The sequence below is a fragment of the Halictus rubicundus genome, chromosome 18, assembly GCF_050948215.1.
Source record: "Halictus rubicundus isolate RS-2024b chromosome 18, iyHalRubi1_principal, whole genome shotgun sequence".
In the NCBI taxonomy this organism is placed as follows: domain Eukaryota; kingdom Metazoa; phylum Arthropoda; class Insecta; order Hymenoptera; family Halictidae; genus Halictus; species Halictus rubicundus.
In genome coordinates, this window is record NC_135166.1 from 7,886,951 (window position 1) to 7,910,108 (window position 23,158).

General features: G+C 39.6%; 1 protein-coding gene across 7 annotated transcripts in view; it reads left to right on the top strand.

Annotated features, from left to right (window-relative positions):
* The window catches only part of LOC143362968 (uncharacterized), a 96,969-nt gene that overhangs the window by 62,923 nt on the left and 10,888 nt on the right, over positions 1–23,158 (top strand). For 6 of the 7 annotated variants that reach the window (XM_076803522.1, XM_076803521.1, XM_076803525.1 and 3 more), the window contains 4 exons: positions 20,189–20,376; positions 20,507–20,597; positions 20,717–20,859; positions 22,849–22,978. In XM_076803522.1, the coding sequence (XP_076659637.1) occupies positions 20,189–20,376; positions 20,507–20,597; positions 20,717–20,859; positions 22,849–22,978 (552 nt within the window). Of the gene's footprint in view, positions 1–10,587; positions 10,729–20,188; positions 20,377–20,506; positions 20,598–20,716; positions 20,860–22,848; positions 22,979–23,158 lie in introns of those variants that run through there. The other variant, XM_076803527.1, reaches the window with a different exon arrangement.

Sequence of the window (23,158 nt, forward strand, 5' to 3'; positions counted from 1 at the left end):
GGTAAACAATCGCAAATATTTGATAAAGCATCGGAGAGCACGCGAGAAGCACTTCCGATAAATTGCTAAGCATTCAGCGCGTATACAGGGTGTCCCAACAATGTTGTACTTCCTTGAAAGGGATGATTTCTCAGATCATTTGAAGTAACTTTTTCTTTTGCAAAAGTGTTCTCCGCCGCTTTGTTAAGGAGTTAATAACGAAAAATTCAGACCAATCAGAGCGTGGCTACGGCGGACGGATTATAGCTCAGCGACAGGTTCAACCGAGCGTGGCATTGGCCGAGCTGAAGTCCGACCGCTGTAGCCGCGCTCTGATTGGTCCATGTCTTTTCGGTAATAACTCGTTAGCAAAGCCGCGGAAAACATTTTCGCAAAGGAAAAAGTTACTTCGAATGATGCCAGAAATCACCCCCTGCCAAGGAAATACAACATTTTTGGGACACCCTGTACAGACGCCTACAGACACGCTTGCACGTTCGGTGTTGCAAAATATAAACGAAATGTCTACAATAAACTGAAGTGTTTCAAGCGATTTAGTAGAGCTATAACGAGGGGAAAGTTTCAGGACTACGCCTGTTAAATTAGAAAATAAATCAACGACATTGCCTACGAATTGCGTCTGCGCAAATACTATGATGCCGAATGATTTTCCAATGTTGTTGACGGAATTTAATCAACTTTCTAAACACCATATTGTTCCAAATGATTTCATTTGAGCATACACCTTTCACCGATCGCGAAACCTAAGCGTTTGGATACTTTCCTGAGCCAATGTATACATATTTGCATGGAGAAGTGAACGTTGTGCTAAACGCGCTCGTAAAACTAGCACTGCAACTGTTTAGGCAAATGATTGAGGCGTGGACCGTTGAGATAACACGAAAATATTTATCTATTTGCTGGAGATTTAAAATTGAAGTTTAACGTTGCTTTAAGATTTGCATACGATTGCTCACGGTCGAAGATTGAATTAAATAACACGAAATAATGCCTCCGAAGATGATTTACGATTTTGAGAAGCGTATAGCATTTCGCAAGAGGATGACATAAAGATGGGGATTAGCTGATGTCGAATATAAAATTGATGTCACGACAGGATGTTGTAAAGTAAAAGAGCCTAGGAACAAATAAAATTGTTTCAGTAACGAGAATAATTTTGCACAATAAATTGTCAATGGAATGTACCAAGAATATAGTAGCTCATGGGATACACTTAAGTAGCCGCTTCTAGCGCTCCGTAGATATAGCGTTACCATGTTAAATTTAATTTTATAAAATCAATTGTAGTGTGTAAAATTATACAGAATCCTAGATACACGTCGACAGTAAAACCTACGATCTCACGGTGTCCACGAAATGAATCATTCACAATTCCTTGATCCAAGGGCGAAACTCCGGCAACAATGAAGGATGGAACGATCCGAGGACAATAATCTCGAACTACACATTCAACCCCACTCGTTCGTCGATTACATAAGGAATGAGTCACTCGAAATTCAAATGATGTTTACCTTATCGTTATTCCAAGGGAAAAGTGAGGACTTTTTTTATCGTTCGAAGAGAAGCACGAAAGCGATCGGCCGAGGTAACGTCTCTCGAATTAATTATGTATTCGTCGTGTGATTAGCAGAGAGCTTCGGGACGCCGAATTTTCTTTCGCATGATTTTCTTTCGCGAGCTCATTGTATTCGAAGCATGCACACAGCACACGGAATAGAGCGTGCCGCTTCGAGTGGAATTGTGCGACTCGCGTAACCTTCAGACTCGGTTTTCCGCGATAAGCTCGTAAATTTTACGAGTTTTTTTGTATTCTTTCCTCCCATTTATCGTTTGTAAATGAAAAATAGGTCTGACAAGCGAAACAACAGCTGGAAACATTTTTACCGTTGGCAAATATATTTTACGATATACTAAACAGTCAAATAATTTTTATTTATTATTATATTCGGCGTACAAATCACTTCGTCGTTCTCACAGTCTATGAATTTTATGTGTTCATGACAAAAACGAGTTGGAGCAATTTAAAACAGTAGCACATTACTTTCAATATAGTAAAAGTAGTGAAGAAAGAAACTCCAATATGTTTGCTCTGTTTCTTGCAATGGATGCAGACAATTTTTATTTTGCATAAAGGTCTGCTGTTCATTAATCAGTTATAACTTTATTTTGAATTCGAAGCTTTCAATCAACGTAGTAATTACTACAGCGGTTTCAAGGAGTAGAATGTATTTCCGTAGTTTGTAAATAATCAATAACACTAGATGTACACCTAATACTAAACGGGTTTATTTTTAAAAAGTGGTTTGCAACTCCAGCTGTTCACGGGAAATACTTAAGTGATGCATTATCTATAAAACTGTGCGATGTATTATTGATAATAATAATGGCAAAAGCAGGCGAAAACCAGTTTCAGGCTCGCTCGTTAAAGTGGCTCCCATTTTGAACGATTCGAGAACTACCAGCCGTAAAGATACTAATGAACTGATTACAAACGATCGAGACCGATTCGTTTCGCTTATCGCCGTTGAAAAAAAAATTATTGTGCGCAGGCCAATAATTTGCAAAAATGTTCATGGAATTAATACATTTCAACACGTCGCATGAAGCCGTCCAATTAATAGATTTCCTTGGAAATTTCCTCCGATGAATATTAATCGCGCATGAAAACCGCACGCTTTGCATAGAATGACTCCGCTCGTTCCGAGGTTTTATTGCGATCGATCCTGCCGTTTCGAATCGAAAATTCGAATCGAGGTCGGTGCCACGGCCAGAGGAGACACGTTGCGAGCATTAAACCTCCATCCCGGCCGTAAAGCAAACGCGCCGTGTCTGTACTAATAAAGCTTTATCAGCGGACGACTATTTCAGCTAGCACCTTGCGTCAAACCAGAGAATACAGAACTGTTGCTTTCGCAAAGTTTTCCGTCCTGCCTGATAAAGAACAATCTTCTCATAATTCGTTCACAGTTTGTGGGAAACCAGTTTTTACAATCGATTTAACACTAGGTTTACGCGATCCGTCAAAATCACGTGTTCTAATATTTTTAAACTGTAAACGCTTTTACAGTATCCTCAGTCTGTCAACGTCTGTCTTTTGTGTCTGACTTTTTAGCGAGTAATAGTTGATAAAAAAATTTGAAAAAGTCATATAGTGTCTTCGAACATTCTACAATGAAATTATCACAACGATTTTGACAAGTACTTTATTTAAATATTTTATGTTACAAATAGTATGAAGCAGAGACGTGAATTTTACAGACTGTTCACAATCGGCCGGATACGAATGACCCCCTTTACAGTTTAAGAGTTAATTAACGATTACTGAGACTATAAAAATGCATCTGTGAGGAATTATATAGCAAATTTATTTCTTTGAGTGCATATTTCTTAAAAAGTGGCTAAAAATTTGAATAGATACATATTTTGTTAGTTTTATAAAGCAATGTAAAATAGTCACTTTTTGTGCTCCGTAAATCCAGTGTCGCCAGATGGAAAGAGGGAGCACGAATCGAGGGGAAAAAGTTACCCTCTCTCTGCCAGTATGCGTGGGGAATAGCACAGTAGACGGGGAAGTTAGGGTGGGAGCACAAGTCTTCATCTAGCGACACTGCGTCAACCTAATGTTAAACACTGGAATAGATGATACTAAAAGTGACTGGTTCGTGATGACCCATAAAAATTACAAAATTGCGTTCAGGGCAGCTTCGAGTGGTTTTTATTGTGACCTGAGTCATAGATTCGATAATTCTGGAATAAAACAATGTATAATATTGTTTTGATCTCGATAAGGAAAAATTACCATTAGACTGCGGACATTTATGCAAATATTAAATGTTTTGGCCTCCAACTTTCGAAACGTGGAATTCGATAACAATTAAGTATTGTATCGAAAATATTCAGCCTATTTGCTATTCCTAATTTCAGTGTATGCAATCTTCGTGTACCATTTTCCAGAAACAGCGGATTATTTTTTAATTTTTTAGCAAGTGTAAAGAACTCGGCAATTATGCCTGAACTGATAAAAGGTATTATGTTTAGCGTGTAGATAGAAGCAGCAACTTTCAACCATTTACAAAATAATATTGTAAAGAACACAACAAAATCAACTATTCTTATCGCTGCACTATCATCTCCCTTGCAGAAAATGGACTCTGTGATCTCAGAACGAAATCGCATGATATCGCGCAACAATAGTTTCTTTGTGAATGCATCAATGCACTTTTGAAATCCTTCGGAATTCTATAGACTGTAAAATCCAACTTTACATTTCCTTTCAGTGAATTTTACATTCACTTTTCATAATGTTAGCAACAAGTCTTGATCAGGTAAAAAAAGCAAACATGACTTCGCAATTTCTTCATGATAATAATAATTCCAAGAATCTTTATTTATGTATGCTGTTTTAGACTATTTGCAATATACGTAAATGTACATACCGAACAATGGCAATCTCTTATGTTAATTCTGTTTTCCATTTGATTTGGAAATGAACATCGCATTTAAATTTTAACCTAAATACAAATCTGAATCTCAACTATTCGATTAAATTTTAATGTGAATGTAAGTTTGAATTTTAATCAGTTTCAATTCGAATTTTAATCTTTTGAATTCGAATTCAAATTTTCGATCTTAGATCGATTTGTCGAGTGATCGCAGACGTTGATTTCGAGTTCCGCTTGAATTTCAGTCCGAATTTAAACAATTTAACATGACGAAATTTTCAGAATATGTATAACTGTCACAGATCTAGAAAAAGTATATTTTTAATTTTCGATGTAGGCTCGTATAAAGAAGTAATAAAATACAAATTTTAAAATACAAAATTTCTTTTTCACGTCATGTAGTAAACTAATTGTTCTAACTTCTAAACGCATCCAACTCGGGTGATCCAATATTAAAAATGTAATCGTCCTTTTAACCCTTTGCACTCGAAACTATTTTAACTCCAAAGCGAAACTCCGACCTTCCGATGTTCCGACCTGGAAAATTGCCCTTCTATATATTTTTTGGAAATGGTGCAACTTACTCGTACAATACCGAAGTGTTTAGTAATTTATTAAATACAAACAAATTTACTAATGTAAAAAATATTTTGAATAATGAGACAGCAAATTTTAGTGGTGCCTTACAGTCACCATTCGAGCGCTAAGGGTTAAAAGTGTCCGATTATTACAGTGATTCGCTGCAGGTTTCCACGCAAAATTTCAATTGTAATCCCTACAGAGTTTTTCAAGGTTACTGCAATGTCAAACAAATACAATCATCGTGTACTCTCCTCTATATCCTTCAACTTTTGTCGGAAAAATTTGTTCATATTATATAAAACATATCGAATAACAGAATTTAGTCCAGAAAACGGGCTTTCTGGCGCAGTGTGCAACGCCACGTGCGCCTCGATCCCGCTGGAACCGGAAACAACTCGAGCGTTTCGCGCCGGAACGGGACGGCCAATAGTCCCGAACGATTTAACGATCGAGACACTCGTTCCTTGGAGCGAGACGTTTTCCCCGGTTGTCGCGCGAACACGCGGAGCACGTCTGACGATTTTAGAAAATGTAGGTTCCCTTGCAAAAGTATCCCCCACTAAAAGGAAGCCGTACCGCGGCGTATGTGGGGTACGTAGCTCGCGTATCAGGCCGCTTTGGCAAACGCTCAGTCGCGAGCGGCGCAAGCCTGCGATTACACACACACACCTCGTGCGCTCGGTTGATCCGGCCGGTTAACAACAATATCCGCGTTATCCGCGGCGATTTAGTCTCGGCCGCCCCGAAACCGTGCGTCGTCGTGACGCGGTCGACGCTGACTCGCAGATTACGGTGATTCGGCCCGTCCTCGGACTCGTTTCACCCTTCTCGAAATCGCTCACCCTCGGTGACAAGTGACGTTCCAGTGAATCTACGTAGCAGAGTGAGCAAACGACAGACAACCCGATCGAGTTCAAACGGCACGGACACACTCGTGCGTTTCATCTTCGAGTTGACGAGGGAACGTTCGTGAAAAAATCTCGGCGACAGTCTCGAAAGGTTATTCTAAAAACGGCTGAAAAATGAATAAAAACTGTGGATCGATCCGCGTTAGCCGAGCACCGCTGAGTCTCCATTGAAGGCAAAACTAATTTCCACGTGATTATCGATCCTTCCTCCCTGCTGCTCCGCGAGCTGCGATACATATCATTCGACCGTCGATGTACAAGCGAATTTACCGGCAATTATCGAGAAACCGCGGCGAAACATCATTATATATTTCCTGCATCGACGCGTTCGCTAACTATTCTCGCTAACAGAGTTCTATCGTTTATCAGGTGCAACGTACACTCTTTGTAAAATGCTTTCAAGGATCGCTCAATCAAAATCGCATTACTACGAGCGAGTTCTAGAAAATGGAGATCTGACTCGTACATGTTTTCATAAAAAATCCATAGCCTGGTCACAACTTTGAGCAAGAATATGAATAACATTAATTTCACTTTCTGTAGATCAACACTTTGAAAATAGTACATGAAAAGATTAGATTCTGCGGTATTCTTAGCGCTAGTGTTTTGCGAAGATCTTCATAAGCTGTGAACGAGCAAAGATATCGACGATCCACGGTAGAATATTATCTATTATCTATTATTTACAGCTAATTAGAATAATTAAGAAGAGAAATAAATGTCTACGTAGCTCCCGTATCTTGAAATTAATTCAGACAGGTTTCATTTTACAAAAAGAAATCCACAGTCTAATAATAAATCTCTATAATAGAATGTTTCTTGATCGATTAGTAACATTAACATTCTAAAATCGGACATCTGGTATTGGACAACCAAACAGTAAGAAAACAAAGTGTCGTTTTATAAAAACGCGTAGAGGATGCTCGTAATTATCGCGTACTAATTGCCTGTTAATCGCGCCCTTGGGAGATAAGATAACTCGGCGAAGGAAACGGAGAATTGAAGAAGCCGCGTCCCGCGATCGAGGGGATCAATCTCGGCAGCCTTGCCGCGATCTCGGGGACAAGTTTTAATTGCCTCATTTGGCACGCAATGAAACCCTCTCGCTTTCGATCGGTCTAATCGATGTAAACAACGACCGCTCGTTACTGCAAACACGTCCGCACACACGCATGCTCCGTTTCGAGCGTGCTCGGGACACTGGTAGAACACGAACAGGAGGAACGCTTTGCAATTATGTCGGTAGAATTTACCGAGTTGCGTCGAGGACTTAATTGGTAGACTGAATTTTATGTGTTTATAGGGCACGTAAACGAACGTGACGCCACGATAAATATCCGGGCGAATTTCCCGAGCGACTTATACAGTCGAACGGGATGGCAATTTCGTTCTACCGTGTTCAGAGGCGAAAAAAATGATGATTGACAAACTGAACACTTAATTGTTATACATTTTACTGAAATATTCGTCTCCTCGGATTCGATTGGCTCTGCATTTTCGAGCATCTCATGGTAGAAAACGGGACATACTTTTCGTTTTATTTCGGGAGATTGTAAATTATTACGAGGGAAATAAGTGTCGGTAGACTTTCCGATTTATGAATATAGTTCAAAAAGAATTTGAATTTGCATAAACGTTCACAGGTCGATATCTGGCTTCGATAAGGAAGGGACTAGGGAGGAACGAAGCCGTTCGAGGCTCTTTGTTAATCTTCAGGTCGAAGTAGCTTGCGCGTGCCTTTAAAAGAACCTTGTGAAGGTTCGTTTTATTCAATGGAGTTGGAGGAGACTCTTGTTAAATAATTCTCAACTTTTATTGGATGAGATATCGTTCACGACCTGGTCAAAGTAGATTTTTCAATCCTTTTAACTAGATTTCTTGTGCTCCTAATTTCATTCTGGAGAGGTAATATCTTCCTTTCTGAGTGTTCGTTCGATAATTTTTTCAAGCGCACTTTCCAAACATACAATTTATCATCTGAACAAATGAGAAGTGTCTTGTCAGATTGATAAGTCAGAGTCGCAAACAAATTGTTTGACCTCCTTTCCGCGAATTTCTCTGATTGAAGTAATAATTTACTTTTTAAACTGGCCTTCCCACCCCTTCTCATCGTTTCTCGGAACTCGAGGAGCCCTCGTTTGCAAAATTTCTTTAGATCCGCGAGCGTTTCGCGGAATTGAAAATGTCCTTGAATCTCGCCGCACGGCATAGTGTCCTCTTCGGCAACGAGAAACGGTGCGCGTACTTTCTATTGAATGTCAGACCTGCGTCTAGATTTTCAAGAAAAGTAGTCGCAAACGATGTGCGACCAAAGACTGCTGGAATCTCTCTGAAATGCATTTATCAAAACGCGGTAAGGATATAAAAGCGTCTTCCTCGCTTTCATTAACGTGTAAATATACTTCTCGACGGTAAACCGTTCCTCCGGAATCACAATTCTCGGTCCCCGTTGAAAACGGCGAGGTGTTTTGCTAAATCCCGGTTGAAATATCAAAGTGTACGTTGCGCAACCATAATTACGACGATTGCGGGGATTAAGAACACGGAGTCGCGAAGAGAGAGAGAGAGAGAAAAAAAAAGGCGGCGGCCATTTTCGCCAGGCACCGAGACGTCTGAAAAAGCCGAGCGTAATGCTAGCATTGCTAGCTGGCTAGGTTTTATCACCTAAGAAACCTGAAATTCGCGATCGCATGCTTTCTTTCCATCCGGACTACTGATCCAATTCATTAAGCCCGCAAATTGTAGCGGAAATGCTCGAATCGTGCCTCGCGTTGCATAATTTATCTACAGTCGAACACGGCCGTTGAAACTGATCAAACAGCCGGGTACTTAAAATTAGGAAAAATAAATTTTGCCTACAACGCGTTTCATTTAATAGGAAACAGTTGTAGCATCTAATTAGGGAAGCGATACGCGAATACATTTTTCTGCGGAATTCACAGAAGAAAATGATGTTGACTTTGGAAACTCGTCTGAAGTTTAATAGCTCTACTATATTCATCCGTTGTTTATATTAAGTAGCCGCATATGAAATTTCCGATTTTAGAATACTGTTATACTCTGCAGGTTTATTAGAAGAAGGTGAACGATAAAAAAATTCAATTTCTGTCACAATGCAATCGAGAAATTTGCAATTCGTTGACGGAATATGTTGATTGCAACGGTGTCGTTGGGAAAAGCGTGTAAAATTGTCCAATGGGGGGAAATAAAATTGAAACTGAAATTAACTTTACGGTCAAATCGAATGTATCGAATGCTTTAGTTGCGGGAATCGGCAAATTATGTTTGCAATTGCAACGATAAATGGATTGACAGAGCGCGGACACGGGTTTCAATAAAAAGTCGTCGATCAGGAAATTTCAAAGTTCAGAGGATCGTCGTCGGACGACTATTTAAATGAGGGTTTAAAGGCCGTGTCCCCACTGACGCGCACGGCGCTCACTTCCACGAGGATGCGCGATCATGCTACACATCTTCGCGCTGTGTAGTATACGTACAGGTGCGCGTAATTAAGCGTGTCGTTGGAGGTGTAACACCGCTACGTCAATGGAAGGAAACCGCGCGAGCGTGTAAAGACGGTTTTGGGTCAAATTCTTCGGAACTGTGACCACAGAAAAATTCTCAAAATCACTTTCGAGATAAAAATAGCATGGAACCTCGCGTGACAAGATAACCGAGCAATTGTGCTTCTAACTTTCCTTATCATTGGTTATATAGACACATAGAATCTTGCCTATAACAAAGAATGATGCAACTACAATGAAGATTTATCATACGCGTTTTCTAAATCTTACTTTTTCAAATTAAAAAAGAGTGACAGAATCTATTTAGCTAATATAAGTGTTTTTGCATCTCGTACAAAATCGTAATAACTAGACTGCGGTAAAACTGTGAAGGCACAAAAATAATTTCAGATTGCCATTACATTGCTTCTGAATGATTAAAATTAGTGATCGAAGAATTTTATTCTAACTTCCGTTTCTCACAATTGACTCGGACAATTTTCATTGTACGTAAAAATCCACAGTCCGGCAATAACGAGGTAATGTCGAAAACAAGCGTTTTCGGTCGGGTAGCGGGAAAGTAGTATGGACAAAGTGATCAGGGAAGTTACGTGTCCTGGATCGAAAATTTCGATCGTCTCGCGGAGCGATGATTTCCGGGACAGCCGAATGTCCAGTGAGATTTTTTCCGTAATCAAGCAGAAATTGCCCGCCGTTAAACCGTGGACGCCGAGGAAGCTCGTCCGAAGGCTTCCGGTATTAACCGATGATGAGAAAACGAGAAAGTTACGGCTGCTCGGTAGCATCTCTAAACGATGCGTTCCCAGGTGATCGGTCCAAGCATCCGTGTGCCCGAAACTTTCGCGTAACTTCGTAGAGAGGTTCCTCGGCGGAACGGAAAACGTTCGTTGGCGACGAAACGGTTCGTTAGCATAATAAACGCACCGGCGAACCCCGGGGATCATCGGGTTCCCTCGCCCCGAACTCGAAGTGAAAATCGACTTTTTCTACGGCAGTTCCTATTGATGGAAGCACAGAGACTGTTCGAGATGACGGACGATAGGAAAGACTGGTCCAGTGAGACGGAATCCGCGACGGAACGCGATTCGCCGTAGTGAATCTCGCGTTGTGGCAAATAGTGGAAAGTGCGAACAAATATTTAATGTTCGTCGTGGCGAGATACGATGCGAACGGGGAGATAAATGTTGCTGGAACTCATCGCAGAGATGCTGACGCTGGTCGGCGGGCTGATCCTCATCTACTTGCTCTACGTTCTGGTCACCAGGAGAGATGGTAAATATCGGAGACCGGAAATAACAGTTGTTTCATCAAAGATCAGTATCAAAATTGTGAATTTTTATTCAAATAGAAGAGAGCTGTTGGTAAATTTTTCCGAAACTTTTCGGATAACGAAGCAATTAAAAAATTTTAAAACGTTATTTACCGGCGATTATTTCATCATTTTTTAAAGTCTACGGTCCATGGATAAAGATTTTTTAATGGATCTTTCAACAGTAATTTCAATCGTGATCCAACAAGTCACCCTTAATGACGCAATCTAATTATTTTGTTTGGGATTATTATGTGAAAGAAGATTTTTAAGATTTATTTTAGTACAGCAGAATAGGTATAGGATTTATCTGTTATGATCACAAATACCCATGATGAATGACTAAAATTTTTCTGATCGTTAGTAACTGTTGTCGATGACGGCTCATTTTTGGTTACGAGTAACTATTATTGACGAAAATTATTTTTGGAAACGATTAACCATTGTCGCAGATGAGAATGACTGTTTTAGTCACCGTTAACCCCGTGCACTACGACTAATTTTACTGTTTCAGTGATTAGAACTTTTTTGTAATTCGTAATTTCCTAAAAAAAAAGGAGAAAATTTATGTCCATTGTATGCCTATATGATCTTCAATAGTTGAAAATTAATAACGCCAGAATAGAATTTTATTTCTGTTTAAAGGAAATTAATAACATACATATTTATTAGATACTGTTCAGAATCTTCATCGCGAGTATGACTCGATATTGAAGGGCATGGGGTTAGCCATTATCGATGGTTATTATAATGGTGATTCGTAACCAAAAATAAATTCCGCTATCGACAATCGTTACTATTGGTCTGAAAACTTTTAGTCATCCATAATGGCTATTTGTAATCGACATCATTCAAAGACTAATATTAACTTTTGCGCCACAACTTTTCGAATTATGGTTATAACAATTATGGTCTCTGGTAAATGTCGGCGTTTGCGTTGCTAACTTCCCTGTGCGCGCGAATAGGTCGTTAATAAATCATTCAATGGGATATTGAATATGATTAAGATAAATTGCTCTGCTCGGGACCACGTATTACCAATCAACCCCTTCATTCTGGTTATTAAAAAGCTACAAAGAAACGTTTAAGATTAAAGGAATTCCGGTTTCGTTTCATTTATTAACGATCGCCGTGCCACTCCCTGGCTAAGCGGCGCGGCACCCAGAGGATGAACAGCAAATATTCTTGGTACCATTTATTTTATAACAAAAGATTATGAACTGAACTATAAAACTAATTCCACGCGTAAAGTGCTTCTACTGAAATTATTTAAAAATGCGACATATATTTATATTAAGCTTCCGATAAAAGGAGCTGTGCAAGAAATGAAGGAGAATGCCCCGTTCATAGTCAGACCACGAAGACCGGGGATTATGTATTTTTAGTTCCATTACTTCATAGAATTAAATTGGTTAAACTCTGAGCAAATATTATTACAGAATGGTCAAGTTCTCGTGCAAAGTACAATTTCCTGAACGTACAAATTCCACTCTACATAATTTTACAATTGAACTATAATGAGTACGGCTTCTTGCATACGTAATACAAATACGTTAATACCAATGCAAATTCGATACCCATGCCAACATCGAACCCTTTTACAATTCTGATCTGCAAAATATCGGTTGCTTCGAAGGTCGGCTACGATTAAGGCTTTTCAAAGCGAAACCATATCTCCGAATAGTATGACTTTTTATGTTCGCCGTTCGAGGCAACCGTGCGCTTCGACGAAGCATGCAGGACAATTTTTCTAAAATCCGTTGACAAAGATTCCAGTAATAATCCCGGGGACGATCCGCCGGGTAAGACCGGTTACAAAATCGCGATCCAGATTCCGCCGCGAGAACATCACCGTCGGCGGCACAGATTCATCAAGATTATTGCAAAATTGTCACTGGGCAGACTTGTACGCGCGTCCCTGGCACGGTTGCGCGTAATAATCCCTAGGCTGTTACCACCTTCCCTATCATCCTTATCCGTCGCATCTCCTTTTACGGTTTCGTAGGATACTCGTAATAACAGTCGGTCGCGTTTCGCGCAGAAAGAAACGCGCTGCAACGCCGCGAATCCTTTTAAGATCGTTCGTTCCATTGTTACTCTGACGCTTCGTAATTTTACTTTTTTTCTGCCGGTTCGGACCTTGTCTGCGCCGATTCTATGCTGGCTGTGCCTCGTATCGGTCGCGTCAGGTTTCTTCTTTATTTCATCACGTTTACAATCGCGGATCCATTATCAACGATTCGATTATTCGATCGTAATCGCGCGTACGATACCGATAACACTGCTCGCCTCCTACAAGGTCATTCATTCAATAATATTCTATTTAGCCGTGCAGATGTTTTCATCCCATTGTTCTTCATACTACGTCGGTTCTTTTGTTACTTGACCCTCGATAACTAATCTTTCGAAAAAATAACCATTGGAACGTTTTAATCTTGCGAAGTAAGATGATCCATCGAATATTTCAGTTAATAAATTCTATAGCAAATGAAATTTTTCCATTTCATGTATTTTGTTTCTTACCGTTGTTTATCAATTTTTAAAACATATCTTTGGAAATACATCTTGTAGACAGCAGCTGTATTCGTTTACTTAATTCGCCAGAAACTGAGTAATTGATTGACGATTTTGATAAGCTGGGTTAAAACAAACTCTGACTTCGTCGTCGGAGGGTTAAACAAAAAGAATTCAATCATACTCGTGTTTTTAATTGGCGCCGTTACTTTCGCGTCTAATAATTCAGTTATGTTGGGTTGAACAGTGAAATTTCACGTGCACTGTCCGACTAATTCCAAAAGAGAGAAAAAAACAGGGTTTTATAATTTCTTGAAGATGGAAAGCCGGAAATTGAGTCGTCAATGTTCTCAGAACTCCGTCACGATTCTTCCAATTTTATTATGTAAACAAAGGTGAAGTTACAATAAGGTGTTAAAACGATCATTGAATCGACCCTGAATGGTCCGATACTCGAGATTAACCAGTAATCTTATCGCCTCAGAAATAGCTCCCATTGAAAACAAGGGAAGCAAGCACCGGGAGTCATCGATTCCGTCCCAAAAAGGAAAGTCCGTCGAGGCATTGTCATCGTTCCTTTCACCGAAAGAGTCATTAGAGAATTCAGTACATGTAACACTAAACGCGCAGCGAGTTGCTCGCTGCGTTGCCAGTCCATTGACACAGGATTTCACGATGACGACGGAACAGTGAGTCAACTTCCTAGGAAACTCGATTTTCCCGCGCCGACGACGTCTGCTAGCCGATTCGACAGAGAGAGAAACCTTTCCGCGCGGCGGTTACGCGAGCTGCTCGATAATCACTATAATTTCGTTACGTGGGAACATGTACTCAGGCATGTTGAAGGGTCAAACCTCCATCGAATTCCTTTTTTCCACGCGATTTCACAGATCAACTTTCGAAACGGTTCTTTCGAAATCGCTATCGGATAGCATTTATCGCCCGCATTTTAAATTTCGCGCCATGTCGCGTTCCTTCGGACTTTCAATGGAACTTTGACAAGTTGTCAGTTGGACAGACTTTCATTAATTCTTCAAATAACGTGCGACCAAAATGGATGTACAAGCTATACAAATATTAGGTTCTTGCATAGTTTTTTCTCTTCTTTTTAGCAAGTTATTCTAGTTACTTTTAAATTAGAAAAATGTAGAATTTCGTGCTTCTAAACTTTTATGTTTATTCTTTTTTCTCGTAGTTGGAACATAAAAGTTCACACAAACAGAAATTATTCTGATGATTATACTGCGGATTTTATGCATTTATGATAAAAATGAGCGAATGAAGAGCAGTAGAATCATTTGAAGAATATAAAAATATTGTCGCACTGTTTTCAACTCTGTAAAATGATTAAGAAAAGTAATGCATGTCCCTGTAGCTCGTGTACCTTGTAATTTATACAGGCAATTTTTATCTTGCATAAAAATTCGCAGTCTACCGATGATCGCACTATTGTTCACTCTCTACAATGAAGTCATTCGTTTATTGTTACTATGTAACGGATTGCAAATGAACGGGAATTATAAATATCTGTAGAAAGGTTGAGGAAGCAACGCTCGACGATCGTTGACTGACGGTCCAACGGTGTTTATAAATATTTATAACCGATTATCGAGTCAATCGTATTCTCGGAAGCGCGTATTTTCAAGTACGAACCTATTAAAACGAACGTTTCTCGTATCGTTTAATTACGGGACCCGTGATTGCGTAAGTGTATGAATACATATTCTATACACTTGCGCGATCGATTGAAAGTGAGAAAACAACGGGCGACAAATGACGCGCGTAGTTTCGTAAGAAAAAGCCTGTTATAAATGCAGCTCGGAACTTTTTTTGCGCTATGTTTGCCTACCACGATGATGGAAGAGATCGTCGCTATTATGCGAACACGTAAAATCAAATTTATGTGCGAAACAGTGTACGCCTGTCGATGACGCTGTGGCAACTATAAACTATTCTCTGATGTCTCCTTCGAAGAATAAGTTATCTGTACTTCCGAAAATCCACGTGCTCCGAATTGGCTGAAATTTTGCAAACAAGTTCCCTTTTTGACGAAAATGATGATTGCGAGAAGGGATTTTGGTGACTCGAAAAAAAATTTGTATCATCCGAGTGTCACTTCCTATGTTACCGACATTCGGGTTTGGGGGTTTCCGGAAATTCAGCCAGAAATTTCTCTTGTCAAAAATAAAGAATTATTCGATGTGACTTATGCTGTTTCTATTGTGTATCTTTGCACATTTATGCCGTTCGGTAATTTGCAAATCACAAGAAATATTTTCTGTAAACGGTGGGATTTTTAATCAATAAAGTAATTTTCTCCTTGATTAGGTTCTTATAAAATAATCTATGAAAAACACAGGCTATTAGTAATTTATGCCTGGAAATTTTTACCTGGAGCAAAATAGAAATTGATTCCCCTTCTTAATGGGTTCAATAGGTGGAAAATAATGCGACAATAAAAGCATAAAATCCGCAGTCCATTTATGACGATGTGTTAATTAGACGAAGAAAAGTAGAAAAACTAGAAGTCAATAAAAAATGAAATAGAATGAAGACAGGATGGCGGATTGAGCAGACGTATAGAGAAATAATTGAACCGCTAATTGAGTAACGATTCCATTTAGCCTCGTTACCGTCCCATCAATCGATGTCGCGCGATTCAATGGAAAAGTGATCGGCGTAGGAAACTATTAGATTAACAGAAACAGAATTAGAATGGATGAACACTATCGGATGTAGAACACCTTCGGAAGAAGATCGATGGAGGGATAATTAATTGAAAGGCGACTGTGCGTTCGTTGCTAGCTAATGAATGGCCGCGGAGATAGCTGAGCGGCGGGAGACAGGGAACAGGAAATAAATGTAGGCGACCTTCACCTTCTAGCGAGAGATCAGGGTTAGAAAGCCCATTGGCCGACGGCGACTGTGTTTGGTACACGGACCCGGGGAAAAGCCGTCTTTCTAATCGGAGATGAAGAATGCGAATTAGCATATGTTCTGAAGCGTCACACGCAAAATACCTAGGAAATTGCCGATCACCAATTTGTCTCAAACTTGCAGCGGCGCTTTTCCCACAGCATCAAGATCGCGAGAACCAAGATTTAAAGTACGAATTTTGGAAAAGGATATCGAGTTGTAACTTGCACGATCACAAAACTATTGGGAAATTGTTCTTAACACTAGGTTTACGAAGCACTAAAAGCAACTATTTTACATTACTTTATAATAATAACAAAAATGTGTCTATCCAAAATTTTAGCCATTTTTATATAATACATACCCAAAATAAATAAGTTTATTGAATAATTCCACTTGGATGCATCTTTACAAGCTCAATATTCATAAATTAAAAATATTAGAAGCCGTCATTTTGACGGGTCCCGTAAACCTAGTGTTAATTTCTATTCTGCAACTGTTCTTCGTTCGAGTACAAGATCAGATCCCTACATTTTAAAAATTTTAGCCTGAACTATGATAGCTAACACCTAATACGGCTAAACTTTACTTCGGGAAACCAGAAATTTTTAACGTTTTCTTATGTAATCCTGTAAGTTTTGACAAGAAAATGCTACAAATCCAAGTGTTAACGTTAAAAATTCACTGGTTCAAAAGTTATGCGTGCTTAATCTCCTAGGATTAAAACTTGGATTTTCAACATTTTCTCAGCAAAATCTACAGGATTACATAAAAAAAGTTAAAAATTTCTGGTGTCCTGAAGTACAGTTTAATCCCTAATACACTCTTAAAAATATCTGTGTGTATCGCTATTAGGCTTTGTTCACAGCTTTTTTGTGTGAGCTTCATTGGTTCATTAATACACGAGTCAGCAAGGTATTAACAGGATATAATTCTATGCATTTTACTTAGGTTGTACATTTACAAAGAACGCAATTGTATTAGCAATTGATTTATGGAACACAATAACACAAGCCTGTGAATAATCAATAGACTAAGGATTTTATACATTTATCACAAAAATGAGTAGCTGTAATTTGGAACGGTAGAGAGATTCAAAGCTTTGTAGAGTTTCGATACATCGCTTTCAACCCACTCGAACAGTTAAGAAAAGAACAACATTCCTGTAAGTGGCTACTGTTTCTTGCAACGTATGCAGACGACTTTTATATTCCATAAAGATCTGCAGTCTAATAATCAAGAATCTAACCGAAGTCTCGAGGATAAAACAAGTTATTTGTGACTCAATCGAATAATAAAGTTAGGAATTCGAGAATATTTTTATTGTTACATTCGCCACGAGAACAGAACGCGCTTAAGGATATCCCATCATCGTTCAGAAACGCGATATACTGCGAAAAGAAAATTCCTTCAAGGCCCGTCAGTGTCAGAGTTCCAAGGAACTTCTATCTTAAGAAGTATTGCTTACGATCTTTCCAGTCGAGTCGGCTATTTAAGAAACTTGTACAGGAGGGACCAAGTAAAGTGTTATAAAGCGTTTCCAATTAGTATCTGGTCTCCAGGTCTCTTTTTCCGTGAGGATCTTCCCCTTGTTTCACATTCGATGTTCCATTTCCCGTCCCTTCCAAAAGATCAAGAAGGTCCTCTCCAAATTTTTAAATGATAAAATTCCTCTTAAAAGTACCGATCAATCTAAGGGACTGAATTCGATTTAATCGCATAAATTACAAAAATGACTGAATTCTCTCATAGTAGGTGTACAAATGAATCAATGTGTTAATCACTGAATAATGAGGAATTGAGTGAATGTGCTATAAAATACATTAAAATCGAAGGATGTTACGTTTACCTTATAAAAGCTCACACTAAAATTATATTGGAATTATTTTATTCGATGTCAATTAAATGAAGTCTCAAATGAAAAAAGCGGATAGTCGAGGTCAAGCGTGGAGTTTTGACGAAATGAACAGGGCAGTGGGTTAACGTAAAAGGAAATTGAAGTCGGGACATGGAAAAGTTTCGAAGAAAACAGCACGTAACACTTTCCTTGAGCGAGCCTGTACAACTCATTAGAGCTCCTATAGAGGATGCAAGAGAGGAGATCTCGCGAGATCTCGAGGAACCCTATTAGAGGCTCGAGTTTTCCGTGGAAAGAGTTCACCGGGTCGTCCGGATGGATTTCACCCGATGCCCGGGAACGAAATAGGGAAAAGAAGAATGAGGAACGGCCGACAAGGCCGTGCGCCGGAGAAATTACGCGCTGTGTTAGGCTCGCCTGAACGAACGACGGACTCATCGTCCGATCCATTACCGATCCAAAGAAAGTGCGCCATCGGCTCCCGCGTTTTCCCGTCGCGTCACACTCGTTAACCCTTTCAGGGAATTTATTTTCCTCGCGAGGAGGTTTCTCCTCGAACCGATCGCGGCGATCGAACACATTCCTCGCATGATCGAGCCTGGAAACACCCGAGGAACATGACTTCTCGACAGGATTTACGGACGACATTGCCGAAGAAAAGCAGTTCGTCGACTGTCTCTTAACAGGTTCGGGATGCCAGAAAAGTTTACGAAATCAGATTCACAGTATTTGTTTTGATTAGACTGTGGAATTTTGCGAGAAAAGGTTTCTGCATCCCAGACTTGGGCACTTCCGAGATGACGTTGTTTGAAATTTCATTTCAGATAACATTTTATTGTACAATTACTGCCATGCCTGTTATCACTTTTAAAATAACGTTACTTAAAATAATATCACAAGTAACATGTTATTTTATTTTATAATTTTTGAGATAATTATGAAATTATTCTTCGAAATTATATTTAGTGACCTGATTATCTGGTTTGGGTCTAATTCAGAGCTGCTGAATAGCCGTAGCTAGGCACGTACCTGGCCACGTACCTGTGACAATGCGTGTGACAAATGCGTGCAGCCTTGCCCGCAGGGGCATGGCTTCGTGCTCGCCGTCCTGCGTATGCCCAGGGCAAGAAAGTCGCTGCCCGTACGGGCAGACGCTGAACAGCTCTGATCTAATTCATACTGGCATCCTTTGGTGAATATTATGTTAAAGATTATAGTCGAGTTCATCGAAGTTTCTATTCTTCTGAACTGTTAAATACACGTTTGATATCGAGTGTGCAACAGGTTAGAATAACTGCTTCGCTGATACTTGAATGATGCAATAAATGTTTTCAGTATTGTAAATTCCATCCATTTCCTCATTCGTCTTTATTTCATTAATTTCCTTTCTATATCCCAACCATTGTCGATATAATAAAGCAAAATCTGATCTGATCTTTGATCTAGAAGATATAAGTTGCCGTAAACTTTCAGTGTCTGCTTATTAGACTCTATTGAGCTTATTATACTGAATTTTGGACAATCGATGACGTACTAAATATTGTAGTGGTGGGGAAGTAATATCAATTTTCGACCGTCTTACGATAAGATTATTTCTTATTAATCGTTAAGACGTTCAGTGTGGAATGATGAAGTTCTTTACAGCCAAGTAACTCTTGACACTTTACAACATATTGTTATTTATCAGTGCAATTTTATGCTTCTTCGTTATTTTTAAAAGTATGTAAGTGTACATCAATTACGTTAATACACAGCGCAGTGACTGACCAAAATATTAGAGGCACAATACGAAAAATATATTTATTACAGTTCAGTATGAATGTCATTATATAATGTAATGTCGTCGACTTGTACAAGTGCACCCACTGTACTTAGATTATGGATCTTCATGCTATTAATTATCTATTACTCGGAAGATGTATTTCTACAGAAGATCAAGTTCTAGTTAGCTCCGCTTTCTCAAAACTTGTCTATCAAAATAGAAAATTGCATAAACATTCGCAGTCTGGAATTTTTCTGGGAATCTTTTCGCGGCTGACCTGTAGTGATCGAAGCGGGATGGACAGCTGTTGCGATACATCGAAAATGTTTTTTGTGAGAAGAGTAGAGAATAACGTGGATATTATGATTTACAGACAATCCCAGCGCAGATTCGCCATCGATGGCGCACACGGCGCTGCGCGAGATCGTGGAGCGCGCGGTGGAGGAGGCCCGGAAGCTGCCGGGTCTTGGCAGTTCCGGCGAGACCGGAAGTGCTCGGGAGGGCCGGAACATCGTAGACCACAGCTACGAGGATCTTCTCGCGACTGCGATACTGAACAAGGTTAGCGAAAAAAATGCGTGTGTTATCGGTCGCGTGCCTCGAGGACAGCCAGTGTCCGTTCGTGGAATTCGAGATGTCCCGTGGCGATCGCGCGAGACTCGGAGAATAAATCGATGACTGGATTTTCTAGGTCATCGAGAAGTACCAAAAGGAACAGGTGGACGGTAATAGCAACGTTCTCCACGGGAAACCGGTGACGGCGGCGGCCAAGTGTGCGATAAGTAAGCGACGATAATCGAACGACCGTTCGCGAGTTAGAAACCGACCCGCGGAGGGTGAAAGCGAGAATGCCGACGACGAGGACGTTCGTTTTTATTTTTCTCCGGTTTGTTTTTCGCAGACGAGATCGAGGCGGGTCTCGACGAAGGTGTCGAGGAAGGCTGCAGCAGCCTGGAGCCTCTGTCCCAGGACGAGTGCAGCAGCGACTGCAGCGCGTCCCGCTCCAGACACCTGAGAAATCAACCGGAATCATTATCCCTCACGGTGGGTCATTCTCGCGATTGTTTATGACCGGCCCGGCCCGGCGATCCGTTCGCCAACGTTTCGGAGAATGTATTCGGAGATCGGAGATCTCGTTTCGGTCTCCCCGATCGTTCAAATAACAAGCCGCAGCTTGATATGTGGAGTCGTTTCGAGATCGAAATAATTTGCTAAACAGACGACGCGACTGTCAGTTCTATTTTCTTGTATTACTGACGATTTATGCGATTGTAGTTCTTTGTTATACAAAGAGAGAGAAAGAGAGAGAGAGAGAGAGGAAGTAGCGCAAAGTACTAAGAGCTCGGATGAAAGACAAGAAACGAGATACGCGAATAAAACAGGTTACCGTGTAAAAAAATATAGACAAATATAAAACAGCGTAGAAGAGTTCAGCGAAAATTGCAACAAGGAAAACAAAAGAATTAGTACGTAATAATCGTATAAAATGCGCAGTGGAAGTCGAGAGGCATTACGAAAGGCTATGTTTACACTAAACCTAATAACGAGAAGCACTACTTAGTGCACCATAAAACAGACAAACATATTATGTTTGTATACAGGGTGCTTCGCTTATCTGAAAACGGAATTTTTGTTTACAAAAATTGTTCGGTATGAAGGGAACAATCATATGGTGTAATTTTTTCAGGACTCGATTGATGGGGGGAGGGTTTCAAAGTCAGATTAATTTTCTTAAATGGAACCATATATTTTTTTGTCATAACACGATAGCATTTTCCGAGACGAATTCAACGACATATAACATTATGTTATTTACTGTTACAAAACATTAGAAATTATATTATAAATTTGTAACTTCTTAAGTAGGCAATGGTAGCACAATCTGATTGCCAGCTATTAGCTGCACACTGTAAACAGAGATCGACCTTCTTGTTATTTGTTTTAGAGAGTTGTCTTATTTGTCTCGAGTCTCATTTATTTTAGTTGAGAAAGTGCAAATCTAAAGACTGTAATAATTTCGTTGAGTTCTGTTTGGTGCTTTCGAAGTTATAAGATAAGGATATGAATTATACATTTTATGTTTATTTATTTCGGTAACTTAAAAAGCTTAAAGAGACATGAGAAGATCGATCTTTGTTTACCGGGTCTAGCTAATAACCGGCAACCGGATACTACTATTGCCTACTTAAGAAGTAAGAAATTTATAATATAATTTCTAATGTCTTGTACCAGTAAATAACATAACGTGATGTGTAATGTTATGACAAAAAAAAATATATGGTACCATTTAAAAAAATTAATTTGACTTTGAAATACCCCCCATTTGAGTCCTGAAAAAAATTACACCATATTATTGTTCCCTTCATACCAAACAATTATTATAAACAAACTTTTTTCGTAACTTCAGTGCGTGACGAGATATTTCCATTTTCAGATAAACGAAACACCCTGAATGTATATAGTCTACGCTGGTAGGTCCTTTTCGTTGATATTTTGACTATTTTATTAAATTCCTTAACGCTAAACCTACCGCCATCGTTCGCAATGACCGATTTCAGATTTTTTACTTCGCAATTATTGAAATTATAAAGATGCTTTATAAAGTTTAAATAAATTCAATTCGGTGATATTACGACCGGTACGCTTTTACAAATTAGGCTTCTTCCGGTGAGATTGACTTTTTCGTCAAAACAAACAAAGCCACTGTAAAGTGTCCTTTCAAGGACGAATACTCCTGCGACGGTAATTATCTTTTCAAGCGTGGTTGAGCATTCAGCACAGAAATAACGTAATTGTCACCAATAAGTTACGGCTCATGTTCGCGAATAGGTTTGTAGGTTTGCAGACGATTGTCCAAAGAAACGAATCACCTGTGCTCGGTATCGATGAACAGCGGAATTGGAACGGCTACCGGAACGATTTCAAAACCTGCCGCCGCGCCCTCCGAGAAAAATAACAGAAAACAACCGGCGTCGATTCCCGTTTTCGAGGATTTATGAACGAAAGTCGTTCGTTTTTTTGTTTTCGTTCCAGATAGAGGAGCGGATCGAAGAGGTAACGACAGTGTACACGTCCGACGAGGATCCCAGAGATAACGATGTCCTTGCTATTAGAAACACTCATCGAGTGCCATTTCCGGAACTCGGGATGGACATTATCGATCGTAAGCGTTTAACTTGCTCACCAGGCGAATTTACGATTAATTAGCCGCGGTTTTTTTTTCTCTCTTGAAGAACTATTCATCTAATTAGACAGCGCTTCCTCGAGCGGACTTTTATATTAAATATTAACAATTACGTTATTGATGCGGCGTCTTATAATTATTGAAGCCGGTTTACTGTAA